Source organism: Protopterus annectens, chromosome 3.part1 (genome assembly GCF_019279795.1).
Source record: "Protopterus annectens isolate FY-2018-M chromosome 3.part1, PAN1.0, whole genome shotgun sequence".
Classification (NCBI taxonomy): Eukaryota; Metazoa; Chordata; order Ceratodontiformes; family Protopteridae; genus Protopterus; species Protopterus annectens.
In genome coordinates, this window is record NC_056732.1 from 575008119 (window position 1) to 575025664 (window position 17546).

The 17546-nt window shown below is 40.8% G+C and overlaps 1 protein-coding gene across 1 annotated transcript in view; it reads right to left on the bottom strand.

Moving 5' to 3' along the window:
- TBC1D5 (TBC1 domain family member 5) overlaps window positions 1–17546 on the bottom strand; it is a 1986766-nt gene that overhangs the window by 114311 nt on the left and 1854909 nt on the right. Inside the window, exon 17 of the mRNA XM_044066237.1 lies at window positions 15398–15477. Coding sequence (XP_043922172.1) covers window positions 15398–15477 — 80 coding nt within the window. The remainder of the gene's footprint in view (window positions 1–15397; window positions 15478–17546) is intronic.

Here is a 17546-nt window from a genome sequence, read left to right on the forward strand (position 1 = left end):
ATCTCCTGAGAGGGAGAAATCTGAGGTCTTTGTGCCCAGGGTCCTGTGGTTATGGTTTGCAACAGTTGCGGCACAGAAGTGGGTGAGGACTCCGACAGGGAGGTTTTGCCAGCAGAGGCAAGTGCCCTCTCCATGGCCTGGAAGGTCAGACCACCCGAAGAGGGATGGTAGCCCGGAACCCAGCATGACAACTTCAGAACCAGGGTCATACCCCGCTCCGACGAGCCGATCCCCAGACCAGGAGTCTCAAGAGGACTGTGGAGGGAGAGGGGAGGAGGATTCCTGGAGGATGCCATAGAAAAAATTGGAGTGGAACCAAGAATGCCTACCCCATGGCACAGCCACTAGCCTGAGAAAAGCCTGGTGCCCAGTGCACTGAGGGCCACAAGGATGACTTCGGCTCCAAAGTGAGGTCCACTGTTGGTGCCGAAGGAAGGGAAGCTGCTGCCGGAGGAAGGGGCTTCGATGCTTCCCTGGAAGTCGAAGGAGGAGTGTAAGTTGGAGTCTGTGGAGAAATATGGTCACCTGGAAAAGGGAATGCAGCTTTAGACAGTTGAGACAGAGCCCTGGCCACAAGCAACTGGTCGACAAGCCGCAACACATCCTGTTCAGAGAGGCTCCTGGTCGACCTCATAGAGAGACCTATAGGAGATTCTGGCCTGTCTAAAAAGGGGCTATACTGGCTTCCCATAAATGGATCCAAGGAAAGAGAGTACTTAGTCCTTGCTAGTTCATGTGGTGCAGAGCCTGGAACCAAGGGTGTCTGCACCGAGGAGAATGGTGCCGAAGTTATCTGTGCTGACAAAGGCAGCACCATAGGTGTCAAGAGTGTCTGCACCATAAAGGGCGGTGTGGCAAATGTCTGCATCGATGAATACGGTGACGTCGAGGAAGGTGTCTTCACCAGTAACAATGGTGCTGTAATGGACTGCACCAAACAGAATGTTGGTGCCGAAGTATCTGCACCGTAGAGGGCAGCATCCCAGAGGTTGGCATCATCAGTAAGGACGGAGCCGAAGGAGTCTGCACCAACAGTGCTGAAGGAGACTCTAGTTGTACAGAAGGTGCCAATAAAGGCTCCGACGAAACTTTCGGAGTCGTAAGTGTCTGCACTGGGAACTCCGGTACCAGTGGTGAAAAAGAGAACATAGCTGGAGTGGGAATTAACTGGGACGGTGCTGGGGCTGAAAGGACCACAGATGGCAGCGCCGGGCTCTAAATGTTTACCTTTTTGTGAGTCGACTCCTTGCAATCTCCAGAGGGAGATGAAGTGATCAACCTCGAGGAGGAGGAAGTTCACCACCTCTTACAGGGTTTAGCAGGAGGGGGTGAGCCCTCTGACCCAGAGATTGCCTCGCAAAAAGGAGTTTTAAGGAGGCCTTTTAGAATTAATTTGTTCTTCCTTTCATTTAGAGTCCTGGTCGAAAAATTTCTACAAATCCCACATGGGGGGGGGGGGGGTCCACTGAAAGGTGGGAAACTTTCAAGCAACAAACACATAAATCATGGTCATCAGAAAGCAGTAACTTACGGCCACATTCCGAACACTGTTTGAAACCAACACTACTTTTCTTATCCGACATAATGATATGAAGGGAGAAGAACGACACTAGCAAGAAGTCAAGAAAGCTACCCAGAAGGATCAGAAAGCGAGAGTAGTCTTAAAGTTGCGATAGGGTAGGAGGATAGAGACAGTAACTGATTGAAAACTTTTTAAACACTAACAATAGAAAAATTTCCAAAAATTGTTCACTTAACTGAGAGAGGGTGTCTTGACATGGCTGTACAGCAACACAGTAAATGAAAGCTGAGATAACAGGGTATTCTGGGTAGGATCTTGGCTCAAGAGTTTTTGGCTGACATGAGCTTGGTATGAGGCCAACTCAGTTTCGAGGATGGAACCAATAACCCTTCAGTAAGGAATGAATGAAAATTAACAACATCGGATGGTAAATTTTGAGAATGTAACATGCAAACTTTATCATAAAATTTCCAGGAGCCGCTGTTCTGGAAAAGGTATCAGCTAAGTCATAAGCACACTTCAAAAATGTTTGGTTACTTGATACAATGAAAAAAAAATAAAACGCATTTAGAGAAGATTTTTCTCTCTGAACAAGAAGTGGCTATAGTGTTCCCCATACTCTCAACTGAAGTAAGCAAGCAATTAATACGTGTGCTTCATAGGCGCCGGAAGCTGTTGAAGACTGAGTTGGGGGGGTGGAGGGTGAGAGGGGCATTTAGTGATCTAAAATTTTTATAACTATTTACTACCACAACATAGGTTCACTTGGAGGATATTTTAAGCTTGGCCAGTTCCCTTTTGGTGCTTGAATTAACACTTTTTGATTGGTCTTACCTATCCCATGGCTGACAACTGTATATTAGCCCTAGTGAGAATAACTGTGATCACACCATAGATAATTTGAGAGGAGACATGTAAGGGATGCAGCATTTAGGAACTGCCTTTATCCATTAGTGGCACGAGGGGCAATCCTGGAGTACATTTTCTATTACCATCCTTAGATCTAAGTTGCATTTGAATATGGACGGATGAGCTTTGTTTTATTTTTATGGAAAAAACACTTCTAGGATTTAGGCATAAGAATGGACACGGAGACCGATCATTTAGCGCTTTCATTCTTTATTATCGAAGAACTTCATCAGAATAAATCAAACATAAGTACAGATAAGGTTTTAAAACAAATAGTAAAAGTAATAAAACTGTAACAAACCAATGCAGTTATCAGGAAGATAAGGCAAGTCTTGGAACGTCCAACAGAATCAGGCATTACATCATATTCATGAATAAACAGTGAGTAAGAGAGTAGCCTATGAGCCGCTAGAGGAAATGAATAAACATGAGATAATGTTTCCTGTAACCACTTATCAAATTCAGCAAGAAGAACCAATAAACATAAGGTAAAAAAACGTTGTGGAGAACTCGGCATGCAATCAGTGAAGTGCAGTATTCATTAACAAATAAGTACAAAAAGCACTGATCAGGAATATTAAAAGATTAAATAGTTAAATATGCTCAGAGGAACTGGTAAATAAAGTAAGTTAAATTAAATAATTAAATCATGCTAAGAGGAACTGGTGAATAAAGCACTTTAAACATGGAGATTTCTCAGGTGAATAGCAATAAACAGAATCATTTCTCCCCGGTGTAAAGTCTGCGACAAATAAATGTTGAAAATCTGCACCAGATAAATGCTAAAAATAAAGTTTTGCAAATTCATTAGGGTAATTCAGTACATTCCAAATAAACCAACCTAGTGAAAAGGAATGTAAAGCAAAGTCAACAAAACATAACATTATCCAATGAAATCCAACACAACCAGGCAGTCATGAATAAACAGAGTATGAGAGTAGCCAGTAAGGAGCTAGTAAAAATGAATAAACATACCATACTGCATTATCCAATCATGTAGTTACCATGAACAAACTAACCAATGGCAATAAAGTACACTCTGAGATAAAAAAAAAAGGTAACCAGTATAGTAACGTGTAAAAAAATTAAGTAATCAAATACATCTTCCAGTAAAAAACACATCATGGACACATTAAACATATTAAAGTTCAAATTGGAAGTAGTGAAATGAAAGAAATAATAGCAATAGAGACAACCGAAGTATCAGCAAGCACTAAGGTGAGTCACAATATTGTTCGGCAACAGTGGGCAATTCGCACTTAATAAACTCCTGCTCAACGAGCTGCTTAAACTGTGTTCATTAACCTCAACATGGGTACCGAGAGATAATACAAATCAATGAAAACATTCAAACGCAGAAAGTCAGAGAATTCCTACTAAAATAAAACACTTGCCAACTGCAAGCTACTGGATAAAAACGTGTATAACATACTTTAACCAATTAACCTCCATTCAAATTCCCAGTAAGGATAGAAGCACCAATAGAGATGAACCTAGAAAAGAGTATATGAACCAGCAATAGGCATGTGACCTCTAATAAATTTACCAGTGAAGATAGAAGGAGCAAAGGTAGCAATGCAAATTCGTAGTGAGAAAAGGCAGTATACACGCAGCAAAATATCAAGATCTTAAACAAGTCAACAACGAAGTAAACACGAGTAAAAAAATATTTTGTCATAGCACATTAAACTGCAGGTAAAACATATACACTGAAAAAATAAAAATGTAAAAAAGTGAATCATACACATACACAATTAAATGTGCCATCTTAAGGCACATTTCAAATTCAAATTATCATTGAATTGTCTTTTCTCCAACACTCCAAAGACATCCGTTAGGTGGATTGGACATTCTAAATTGCCCATAGGTGTGTGTGTGCATGCGAGTGTTGTGGTATGGAAGAGCAACATCGGCAGGGATAGCCAGCCACACACAGACCTTCATAAATGGAGCAGCCTGCATAAACATAAACGGAGCAGCCGAGCCTACATAAACATAAACGAAGGAGCCTACATAAACATAAACGGAGCAGCCGAGTCTACATAAACATTAACAGAGGAGCCTACATAAAGATTAATGGAGCAGCCTACATAAACATAAATGCAGCAGCCTTACCATGACTCTGGTAGTAATGATGTGATCGGGAACATTTTTCCGCGCACATATATGCTTAAAATTTACATTAGTGTGCGTGTGACTCCGATGCACGCATAAGTCCTCCTTAAAAGTGGGATGGCACTCCCTTCCCCTCGCTCTATGGGTCCAGGGCCTATGGTGAGCATAGCAATTAAGAATCCTAAAAATAAGTGTGGCAGAGGTATACATTTTTCGCAAACCTATCAAAGGCTTTCCAGTCCTTATCAAAGGGGGATGGACTCCCATTTACCAAATGTTTAGCTGCAGAAGGATTTGCCAAGGAAGTCACTGCATGGTCAAATCTGGGATTATAAAATAAAAACTTGTAAGGGTATGGAACTTTATACAATCCATCTGCCTTCTTAGGGGCATGCAGGCTGGCTGTCAGGCATGTTATAGGATGCAACAAAACAATCTCCAAAGATGGAAGAATAGGAGGAACAGGAGTATGTTGAGGAAATTCCATTTGCAATGAATCAGAATATTGTTCAAAGAAACTAGAATGGCAGTATGTTCCCAGTGAAACAACTGGTTTCCAAAAAAAATCTTCCAAGGACAGTTAGAAGAAATACCCCCTCAGAATCAGATACCTGAGGAGAAAAAACAAAAGTCGTTTCCTCACAATCATTTCCCTGGTCATCACACTGGGAAACTTCAGAAAATTAGGAATTCCTTTTCCTTTATCTTTAACCAGTAAATCCAGAATGAGAAGGATTAAGAGCCTGAGCTAAACCCAATAAACCATTCCTGTCAAAAGTGAGACAGACAGGACAAGATACATGTTTCACTTGCTCCTTCTTTTAAACTGTGTTGTCCATAGAAGCAGGCAGCTCCTGTCAGGGACATCACCTTGAGGAAACAGGCATCATAGTGACATTAGGTAGACAAGTATTTATTGTTCCTTTTTCCGAGACCAACAAGATTGGTTCTTCCATGCCCACTAAAGACACTTCAACAGCTGCATACGAGATATCTAACCCCTTGTCTATGGTGGCTGAAGGGACTACAATAGCGGAAACCAAGGAAGATGATGAGTGGTCTGAGAAACCAGAAATGGCTGCAGCAGAGACACCCATCTGCAGCTGATGCAAATTATTAGCTAGCTGAAGGAGCAAAGGACGACTGGAAATTGTCTTCGTTGTTTTGTGACCACAGGAAGGAAGAACTGAGGAAGCGGTAAGTTCTTCCATGGTAAAGCCAAGAACGAAGCTTGAAGCCCATTTACAACAGTAACAACATACACTCATCCCAGCTACTAAACAAAATTTTATAAGTTTTCTTACCAGAAATTAGAGAAATTGTTAAATTTATCAAGGTTTACACTAAAAAATAAATAAATAAAAACGCCATGTTCCAAATAGATGAAAAGTCAAATGACAGTCCAAGAAATAAATGAATTCCAAATATAACATAATTTCATTTTTTTTTAGGTATTGTATAAAATGAGCTGTGGAAGATTTTTTTTTCCTCAAAGGGAATTTACCTGCCCAGCAATGAAGAAAAGATAGTTGATCACCAACAATTCTCAAAAGCCTGAAAGAGGTTCACTCTTCAGTGACAGAAAAGCTCTGAAGGGCTTGGCACCCAGACCACTGATTTTCTACAGCTATACTTGAACTGTAAATGGTCTGGGTGTGTGAAGGTGCTCTTTAGCTTTGGAAACTGGCTGGCTGTTATATCCTGTGCAGAATATAACCCATATAGCTAAGGCTACTGCAGCAATGCTCAAATGATGAACATAGTACAGTTGTGTAAGTAAACTTACAATAACAGTAGATGCCCTAAAGATCACTGTTACAATAGCCTAAGCTAACCTAGCCTAAGCATTACAAAGACATGCTCTGCAGCACTTCTCTGTGGGCCTCTGAAAATTGGCTTTGTTCCAAGATGGACTTTCCCGGTAAACAAACATTAAATAAATAAAAGCTGTGCAGTTTATATCCTTGTCTAGGATACGACCTCCATCCAGCCAGAACAGCTTTCAAAGCTTTAGGGTACCCTCCACACTCCCAAAACAGCCACTGGCATAGGCAGAGCCATATAACAGGCAGTTTAGGAAAGAAAAAGCTTCAAAGCTTTCTTGCCCCACGAAGGAAATAAATGCATACATATACATATATTTATAGCTCTCTCTCTCTCTATATATATATATATATATATATATATATATATAAATGTCTATATCTACACCCTAACACAAGATGTTATAATAGTTCATGGTTGTAAAAGCTATCCCCTCCCTCTGTTTTGCTGTATACATTGCCAGAGTGTAGTTATATTTATATCTATATGTATCTATATCTATCTGTCTGTAGCATTCTTAGCCCAAGAAATTGGGACAAAGCCTAAAATAATGGGGTGACAAAGGCCTAAAAATAGTGACAGATTTTAAATATTGCTGTTCAAAACTTAGAAATTTGCTAGAATAACAAGATTTGTGTTAATATGCATTTTTCTGAAAAACATGAAGTCTGAAACTCAAAAGTATGTCATTAGAACAGGTAGCTTACATCCTTCTAAGTTGGGAACTGCTGATTGAGGGCTCAGTGTCTGTTATTCTAAAAGTGTATTAATTCTGGTTTAAGCACTTGGGCTTCAGGCCAGTTATTTTACATTAAGAGGGTTCGTGGTCTGTACTCTTGTGGGAAGAGAGGCTGGACTCTGCCCTTCTGAGTTGGGAATTTCTGGTTAAAGGCTTATAGTGCCTGGATATTTGAACTGCTTCTTACTGAAATTGGTACACCTTGTTTGCTGTAGCACAGGCTAGATCCAGGCCTGTTGAATCTAGCTTTGTTTGTATAACTTGAGCACTAATCCAGGCATTCTTTAAAGTATTCAATTGTATTTATTACTGCTTGGTAGTAACTTGATTAAAGTCTAGCTATCATTCTAAGGCTTTTGGATTAAGCACTTGGGCTTCAGACCAGTTGTTTTACATTAGGAAGGTTTGTGGCCTGCACTGTGGTGGCAGGGCAGGAAGCTTACATCCTTCTAATTTGGGAACTGCTGATTGAGGGCTCAGTGCCTGTTGTTCTAAAAGTGTATTAGTTCTGGTTTAAGCACTTGGGCTTCAAGCCAGTTATTTTACATTAAGAAGGTTCGTGGTCTGCACTCGTGTGGGAGGAGAGGCTGGACTCTGCCCTTCTGAGCTGGGAATTTTTGGTTAAAGGCTTATAGTGCCTGCATATTTGAACTGTTTCTTACTGAAATTGGTACACCTTGTTTGCTGTAGCATAGACCAGATCCAAGCCTGCTGAATCTAGCTTTGTTTGTATGCTTGTTGTTTGTTTGCTTGTTATTTCCCTGAAACGCTAATTCCACCTAAAATGCGGCTTTTCTGCGCTTCTGTGGATCCCTAGTGATATCTGCATTGCTTACTGTACTTATTTCCTTGTTTCACTTGAAAGAGAGTTACTGTTTGTCGTTTTTGCATTTAAGTTACCTGTAACACATTGCATTGAAGTTACCTGGCACTTGCTCACTAAAGTAAGTCAGCACTAAAAAATTAAAAGCACTACACCCTCACAAACTCCCCTTGAGTACCTTGTTCCCCATTGGCCCTTTTTTTCAATTATAAAGGAATTCCCAATACTATTCTAGCATGTCCAAAGGTCAGTTGTCAATCTCCTCTCCGGTCCAGCTGGTGAATCTGGGAATCTTGAGGCAATGTTACAACTGCCTCATGTACACAGACAACCCTCTCCTCCTACCAACAAATTCCAAAACATGTGAGAGATGCAACCATATAGCCAAACTGGAGGCTAAACTCTCTCAACTCAGTACTGGCGTAACCAGTCAGGAGGAGAAGGAAACCACACTCACTACAATTCCAGTCTCACATAGACCTACCACGACAGCAAACCAAACACATAAACAGACAAAAACATACTCGGAGGCTCTAAATAAAAATCTGCCTAAGCAGCAGAGACCTCCAAAGCAGACACCCAAGCAACCGCTACCCCAAAACAAAACATGTGCAACACATAGCTCACAAAGCCAGTGTGCCGAACAGTCACAGCCCTTAAGGCTAAACAACACACCTGATACACTTGTAATAGGTGACTCTGTCGTCAGGCACACTGACGTCCCGCTCACCAGGCTGAACAAGGAGAAGGTCACGGTGAGCTGCCTGTCAGGCGCTAGGATCAGCCACATAACACAAGCACGCAGGTCACTCCAAGGCAAGTACAAATATGACTCAGTCATTGTCCATGCTGGTGTGAATGACCTCAGATGTACCTCCCTGGACTACATGAAAAGAGACATAGAGGAGCTCTCTGAGCAAATAGCCCAGGCCAGTATGACCCTGACCTTGAGTAGCATCTTACCCTCACCAAGAATGATGCCACAATATGAAGACAAGATAATCAATTTCAACAATTGGCTTAAGTATTGGTGTCATTCAAAGGGGATCCAATGCCTGTCAGCCTGGGGGATGACATGCTCGACAAGCCACGATGCTTCACTAGGGATGGCTTGCACCTGTCACCCCTGGGCTTTTGGATATTGGCAAAGGCTCTTGCTACCCCCATAGTGCCTTTTTTAGGCAAGGCTCAAAAGACCACCTCCATAGGTATCACAAGGGATAAGAAACTAAGAGTAATGCTAATCAACACCAGAAGTCTAAACCTCAAGATGCACGCACTCAAAACTCTCCTTAGCATGGAGAACATCGATATCTGTGCAGTAACAGAAACCTGGTTCAAGGCTCCCGAGAGCATCCCAGCACTACCAGGTTATACCTCATACCATGCTTTCTGGCCCCAAAACTTGGACCGAACCACAAAAGGAGGGGGAGTTTCAATATTCGTCAAAGATACCCACACCTCCAGGTTGGTGGCACAGCACGAAGCATCAGAGACTATCCATGTGCAACTAACAGTGGGTAAAACTGCCTTCCAGTTTATAGCCTGCTACAGACCACCCTCCCAAACCCAGGAACCCCACTCGGCCTTCCTGAGAACACTGGAAAATATAAAGGTCTCTCTAAACACCATTATATTGGGCGACTTCAACTACCCAAACATAGACTGGGAGCATTACTCTAGCTCCAACACTCTAGCCCAAAGGTTCCTAGAATTTATAAACTCAAATGCTATGGAACAACTTGTTACCACTCCCACAAGAGGGGAAAACATACTGGACCTGATCATCACCAACATGGGGACTCTATGCTCCAGACCAGAAGTGAATCCCTCACTGGTAAGATCAGACCATAAACTAATCTCACTGGATATTCACATCCCACCCCACCCCCTGCCCAGAAAACCACAGTGAAAAACTTCTCTAAAGCAAATTTCACACTCCTCAAAACCGAGATGGAATCCTTCAAAGCCCCCGGGCCTGTGGAAAATATGGCCCAGACCGCAGAATCCTTTATAAACGCATTCTATGAACACCTTTAGGAATGCATGGATCATGCAATCCCAAATAAAACCAAGACCCAATCCTCCAAAGGCAGACGTCCTGTCTGGTGGACCCCAGCCATAAACAAACTATACAATAGAAGGAGAAAGCTACTACATGATAGAGCAAAATCCCAAAAAAGGAAGGCATCTCTGATCAGTATTAGCAAAAAACTACGGGCACTCATAAAATTGTCTAAGACCAGCTTTGAGAGAAAAATTGCACAGGACACTAAGGATAATCACAAGGCTTTCTTTAGTTATGTTAGGAACCTGGGTGGGAATTCCCAGATATGCTCAGAATTAGTCCAAAATGACAAAAAATACACCAAACCCACAGACATTGCCAACATCCTAGCTGACAGGTTCAGCGCAAACCCCCCCCCCTCCCCACCAAAACGGCAAATATCTATCCCAGCAAAGTGCTGCCCCCCCTGACATCTCAGATGCTCAGGTAAGAGCCGCCCTCCCCAAAGCAAAAACACAGCATCAATGGGACCAGACAGTGTCCCGGGCTGCGTCCTACATGAACTCCAAGAAGAGCTAAACCCAAACATAAAACTACTGTTCAATCTCAGCCTTACTACAGGATATGTACCCAAAGAGTGGCGTACAGCAACAGTGGTCCCTCTCCACAAAGGTGGTGCCTCAACGGATCCTGGAAACTATCGCCCCATAAGCCTGACTAGCTTGGTCTGCAAAGCTATGGAAAGGATCATCATGGACCTCATAAATAAAGATATTGGGGACCTACAGACACTGGATCCTACCCAGTTCGGCTTTGTTAAGGGCAGATCCTGCCTCTTAAATCTGATTGATTTCTTTGAAACAGTTACCAAGGCCATTGACGAGGGGAAGGTGGTCCACACAGCCTACCTGGACCTCGCAAAAGCCTTCGATACAATACCCCACTCGGGCATTATAGATAAGCTCACCAGCTTAAATATAAACCCCTTTGTCACTAGATGGGTTGCAAACTGGCTCAAGGACAAAACCCACATGGTTAGAATTGCTGGAGCCATGTCAGACTCCAAACCAGTTACAAGTGGCATCCCACAAGGCTCAGTCCTGGGACCTCTCTTGTTCGGTATATATTTCTCAGAGGTACAGGCCAACACGGAAGGACTGTGGCTGACCAAGTTCGCAGATGACTGCAAACTGGGCGCCATAATCGACTCTCCAGCCGACACAAGCATCCTCCAAAAGGGCCTCATAGAAACAGACAATTGGTGCCAGAGCCATGGCCTCAAGCTAAACGCCAAAAAGTGTATAGTCATCCCCTTTGGCAAAAACAAAGTGCCCACAAATTACCACATAGGTGGTAATCCATTAAGTATAGAAGAAGTAATTAGGGACCTGGGGACCCAAGTTGATAGCAATCTCTCATTTGACAACCACGTGGCCAAAGTGGTTAGAAAAACATTTTATATAGCCCACCTAATCATGAAGGGATTCACATCTAGATCAGGGGAGGTCATCGTGCCTCTTTACTCATCCCTCATCAGGCCCATAATTGAGTACAATGCCCCTTTTGGGATGTACCTTACCAGACACCTGCAGCAACTGGAAAGACCCCAAAAGTACCTCACTAAGAGGATCAAATGGCTCAAACAGATGCCATATGCTGCCCGGTTAAAGAAACTCCAGCTCTACTCAGTGGCATACCGCCTGCTCAGAGGCGATCTGTGCCTGACGTATAAAGCCATGTCAAACCCGGAATTAATGGACATGCTGCACCTCAGAAAATCCAAATCCCATCGAGCTATGCGCTCGAGAGACTTGAACCTCAGCACTGAAATAAATAGGACATGCTGGAGGGACAGATTCATAACCCAGAGGCTCCCTTCACTCTGGAATAAAATCCCAGGCCAGGTTAGGCAGAATTCCTCATTGACTCTCTTCAAGAGGAATCTTGATGAGTGGATGGGAGAGCGTAGGTTTACCTTGGGTATCACTTCTGTGTCACTGTTAGACAGAGGCACAGTATACTAACCTCGAAAAAGGGCATAGCAAAATTAATTTAAAATGGGTGGCGAAAGCCAAACACACTCTGGCTAGGCTTATAAATGCCCTAGGGCAGATAGCCTAGTATGAACCTATGAACCTATTAATTAATGACTTCATTCCTTGGTGATTTGCCTGAAAACCACAAATATCATGAGGAACAAACCAAAAACATGAGGCAAAAATCTGGACATTCTTCAAAATTTTGGGCAATTGAGAGGTATGGTCTGTAGGCAGATAGATGTGTGTGTGCGTGTGTGTATGTATGTATATATGTATATATGATTCACATTCAGTTGGTCGGCTAACGTGTATGTTGACATCCTAAAAGTAAACCACTGTATGTTGAAAACCAAACCTTCAACAAACCTACTATGCTTGCACTGACGAAGAACCTCAATGTACGCACCTTCAAAACATTGTTTTTTTGTAGGGGGAAACCTCCCTGTACCTCCATCAGCCCACTAATTATATTAACTAACCCCGAGATCATACAAACCCCGAAAAAAAAGGAATATACCCCTGCTCAGGACTGTCAATCTTTTACACTTGTCTGCTATCTGTATAATCGACCAAATGGGATTGATTAAACAGATGTCGGCCAAACTTGTTTAATCAGTGAAAGAGTTTCATAAAGATATCACTGTAGGACCTTATTTGAGGTTAGAGAACAAGAACATTTTGAGGGCAGAGGAATGACGGTCAGCCATAATGCAAGCTGTTAAGAAAACATCCTCAAAGGCAGACAGCATAGCTGCATGTTCAGGAAACTCCAGGTATAAGAAATCATAATATGTCTGCACCACATATGGATTTCATTCTCGTCCCACTGAAATATTTTCTTATTTTTGTTAATAGCATAAGAAAAAAATAATTCTGGGGAGAAATCTGAAAACAATCTCTCATCAGAATCAGAATCTTTGGCTTGAAAATTAACTGAAGAATCACACTCCCTTTCCTGCTCATCGGACTAGAAATTACTGTCGCATTGTGAGGGAAATCTTTTTTCTTTTAGAATGTAGCAAGGAACCACGATTTAATACATTAAAAGCAGAAAGCAATCATTTAGCAAATAACAGCAAATTTCCCTGTCCATAGTTAAAGAAAGAGGAGAAGAAACAGTGGTAAATTTCGGGTTTTTCTTCCTGGATGATTCCCTGAAAGAGGACTGACCCACGAGAGGAAAACTAGTTTGGGAATCAGGCACCTTACCCTGGCTAAATTGTAAACCTTCACCCACTCTTTCCACTAAGCCCAATGAACCAGAGGACATGCCTATCTCCTGGGCCATAGTGGCTTCCCAGAAAGCTACACCAAAAGGGCCAGGAGCAAAAGAGGAGTGGTCCACGGAACTAATTTTGGCCACAGCAGTTATCAGCTGCTGAGTCAGTGATGGAGCTGGCTGGACACCTGAAGACTCCCTAATGACTTTTATTATTCTTACAGATGAAGGAAGCAAGAACCATAGAGATCAAAAATTGGTGCCTTATTCAAGCTAGGAAGAAAGCCTCACAAGTGCATAGCAGAGGCTCAGCAAGCTGGTAAAGCTTCTAACAGGAAATAAGTCTTCTGAGGTAAATTTTTTTTCAAAAGTCTCCAAAAGCACACTACCTGTCCCACAAACACTACTTCTACAAGAAAATATATAAAAAAAAAATTTATACAATTTTCTCACAAAAACCTTACACAAGTAAAAATCCCTTCAGCAGTAAAGCAGTCCAATAAAGTTATGTTTCATAGCATAAAAATAAAACCTTCATAGAAGAAAACAGTTTATCTTCAGAGAATTAATGTAGTGGAAGGGTTTCCCAGAAGCATACTTAACTGCCCTTGTCTTGAAAGGATACCTAGTCAACCGTCAGTTCCATGAAGCCCACTGAGGCAAAGCACTTTAACGGCAAGAAAACTCTGAAGCTTTTGGTGACCAAACTGCCCATTATATGGCTCTGCTCATGCCAATGGCAGTGTTAGGCACACGGAAGGCACCAGAAATCTTTGAAAGTTGTCTGGTAATCATATCCTAGGTAAGGCTATAACCCATATAGCTTAGACTACTGCAACAGTGATGTACATGCTGAACACTGAAGGATAACGAAAAAAAGTTCAACCTTGTGGCTCTTAGGCCTTGACTCCTGACAAGTGTGTCTGCTTCAGACCTGGCATGTCTTCTTTAGTTCTGGGAGTCCTTGTAGCTTCTATACATTTCTAACCAGTACTCTTGTCTACACTCACCTCCAGATTCCATCTCACTGAAGCAATAACAGACTAGTAAGGCCTTAGACTTTGAATGTCAGCAAAGAATGGCAGTTTAAAATCACAGACAGTAACAACAGTTAGAACATCATGTCACACCAGAAGCAGAACAAGTACAGTTAGTGATTAATTTTGCTCTGGAATTTGACAAATACACCAACACTCTGTAGGCCAACAAGGCTTATGATTTCACTTTTTGGTTAGCATTCTGCATGGGCATATTCTTTCAAGCAGGAAATACAGGCAGCAAATGGACATGGAAACATCTAGAATTGGTGATACCAAGTGTATCATTTAACTCAGGTGCAGTGGATGCTAATGTGGATCATGGTGAGACCAAAAGGCAAGTGTAAGGAGATTTTAGCCAGATAATTCCATTTTTTAGGACCTGCCACAGATGTAAGACTGTTTTGTTTAGTATGCAGTTTGCATCATGGAGAAATCATCTACATGCATCTACTGAAATTAGCTACCTGTAGTTCTGACTGTATGCCATTACTTGCAGTGTATAAAGAAAAGTCTCTCAGTGCATTACTACTTACCAGTTAATTGACTTGAATAACGATTTGTTGTATGACAGCTCCTTGTCATAGTATAAAAATGGGAAGATACGGTAAGACTAGAAGATATACTGTTTCAATGACACAGTAAGGATCTACTGTACTTTTTCACAACCAAGAAATACAATTGTCTGGCTAGAATAGCTTATAAATTCAAAGGCTGGGTATACATATTCTCAGAATACACACTTTCTTGGAAAGCCTACACGAACTTGCTCAATTTATGAAAAAAAATGTAACAAAAAAAAAAAGGAATTTATTTTTCAAGGAACAAGCCCCAGTTCACATCCCCTATGTGAGAAGCAAGCTGGAAAACCTCCCACAATTTATTTTCTTCCCAAGGTCACTGCACCTCCGAGAAAGAGCTATTACTAACAGTCAATGTAACACCTGTCTTCCTCTTCTGCTGAGGTGCATTAACTTCAGACTACCTACAGATTACTCCTAAGCAAGTATATAAAACTCCACCTACAAAGAAGAATGCAATGAAACTCTAAGCAAATGCCACCTTGAATCAGTTTATTCAAGCAAATGCAGAAGATACAGCAGGTAGTTATTCACAGAAAACAGGCATTAAACAGCAGTCTGTGCTAAAGCGGAGTGTTTACCTGCTTCAATTCAGCCAAAGACACCAAAATTTCATCTTCCTTTTCCAGATTTTCTTTTAAAATAACATCCTGAATTCTTCCTGTAATAAAACATCAAAATGATTAAAAACATTTCACAGTAATATTGTCAGCATATTGTAATCACCATTATTGTTATTATTTTACTTAAAACAGTAAAATGTTTAAGTCCACAAGACTCTTACAACTACATAGTAACTGTAATATTGTCAGTCAATGTGGGTAAATTAAAAAGAAATGCACACCAGATTTTTAGGTTCATTTTTCTACTGATTCCTAATTCTTACATTCATGTTCTAGCAGACCTCCCTGACTCATCTGCTTCTCCCCGATTTCTACAACTGCAGTTCTTTGAGTGGTGCAGGATGTGATTCAAGGCAGGCTGGGTTCCTCAGCTTCTCCATTGATTAATTTTTGCAGCTAAAACAGATATATGCATGTACACATTCAATCATTCTTTATTTACTTATTTAAATTTGTTGACCAGGGTAGAGCAATGATCTAGATAAAGATCTAGATCTAGATAAACCATCGTTTGGCCTTTCTGGGAACTAATCCTAATCCCCCCCCCCAAAAAAAAATCAAGAATATATGGGGACACTAGAAATCTATCTAAGCAGCATAAGATCAACTGCAAAAATACTGAGAGAAATATATCAAAACTTAAAAACAGCTAAACACAAAATATTGATAAAATCTAACAAAATCTAAAACCAATGTTTTTGTCGGGGGGGGGGGGCAGAAATCCTTCCATGGAATAACTTCAATTTTGTCAATATTTTGTATTTAGATGTTTTTGAGTTTAGATATTATTCTATTTTGATCATTTCTAGCACACACACACACTATATATATATATATATATATATATATATATATATATATATATATATATATATATATATATATATATATATAAAAATAAGGTAAAATATCAATTGGACATTCCATATCAATGAAAAAGAAACTTAAAGTGGTAAATCAGTCTGAAGTAAGATGCAGCCCCTGTGTAAAACAAAACAATGGAATGTGACATGGAAAGAAAGAGCAAGGATTCAAGTACTTCACTTTAGGGGAAACTGTGAATAAACAGCTTTCTTTTAAGGTATTTGTCATTTTAACTTTTTGTAGAATTGAGGAAGAGAGAGAAAGAGGTTTTAGACTAAGAGCTGTTGAGGACCCAAAATACAGAATTTATGGTCTGTGCAGTGCAGTCTGGAGTGAGAGGGTATTTAATGAAATGGAGTTGGGGGAGGGACTGGGGCAGATATTTTGAAGATTCGATTTTGAGATGGCTGGCTGGGAAAGGCAATGTATCTTTATTTAGGACCTTAAATAGTAGAAAACCATATAAAGGTTCAGGTTTATGTCCTACTGCTATTTTGCTTTGGATACTTTGTGGCAGTGGTGTTCTCTTTTTGGTGAAAATGTAACAAGTCTACATATATTATTGGAAACTTATAGAGGAGGTGAAATATTATTCTTAGATGCAACATCAGTTACAGATAGAACTCATTTTGATGAAAGTGTAATAAATTTATGTATTTGATTAGAAAGAATTGAAAGTTTTTTCTTAGAAGCAGCAGCAATTTATAGGTATACTATATTCTAATTACAAAAGTAACAACCATTTCCCAATTGCTTTTGTCCTTTCTGAAGAAAGAAAATGACAGATTTTCTATCCCAGAAAAGAATCTTATTCATTTTTGCCTGTAGACAGTGTTGGAAATTCAACTGCAGGTCAAGCAATCATTTCATGCGGTCCAAGCTGTTTAATTCTTACATGCCATCCATGCCAGATTTGTGGGGCTGCAGCAAAACTTTACATAGCCCTAAATGTCATGATTTTATTTTTCCCTGCATACTGAGAAACAAATTAATTTGTAGTAGCCACTTTGTAAGGTAGTTTATCTAAACTTCTACTGCTTTTTAATAGTGGACTAAGACGAATCAGACCTAAATATTGCCATTTAATCAACATGTAAAATCATTGGTACCTAAGGCAGGTCTAAGGGTAGCTTGTTGATAAAGCCTGAGAATAAAAGGGATATAAAAAGGAGCTTTGTGTCTTTAGCTACTGGAGCTGAGAGACTGAAGTGTTGGCATACTTTAACTGTAAAATACCAGTTAG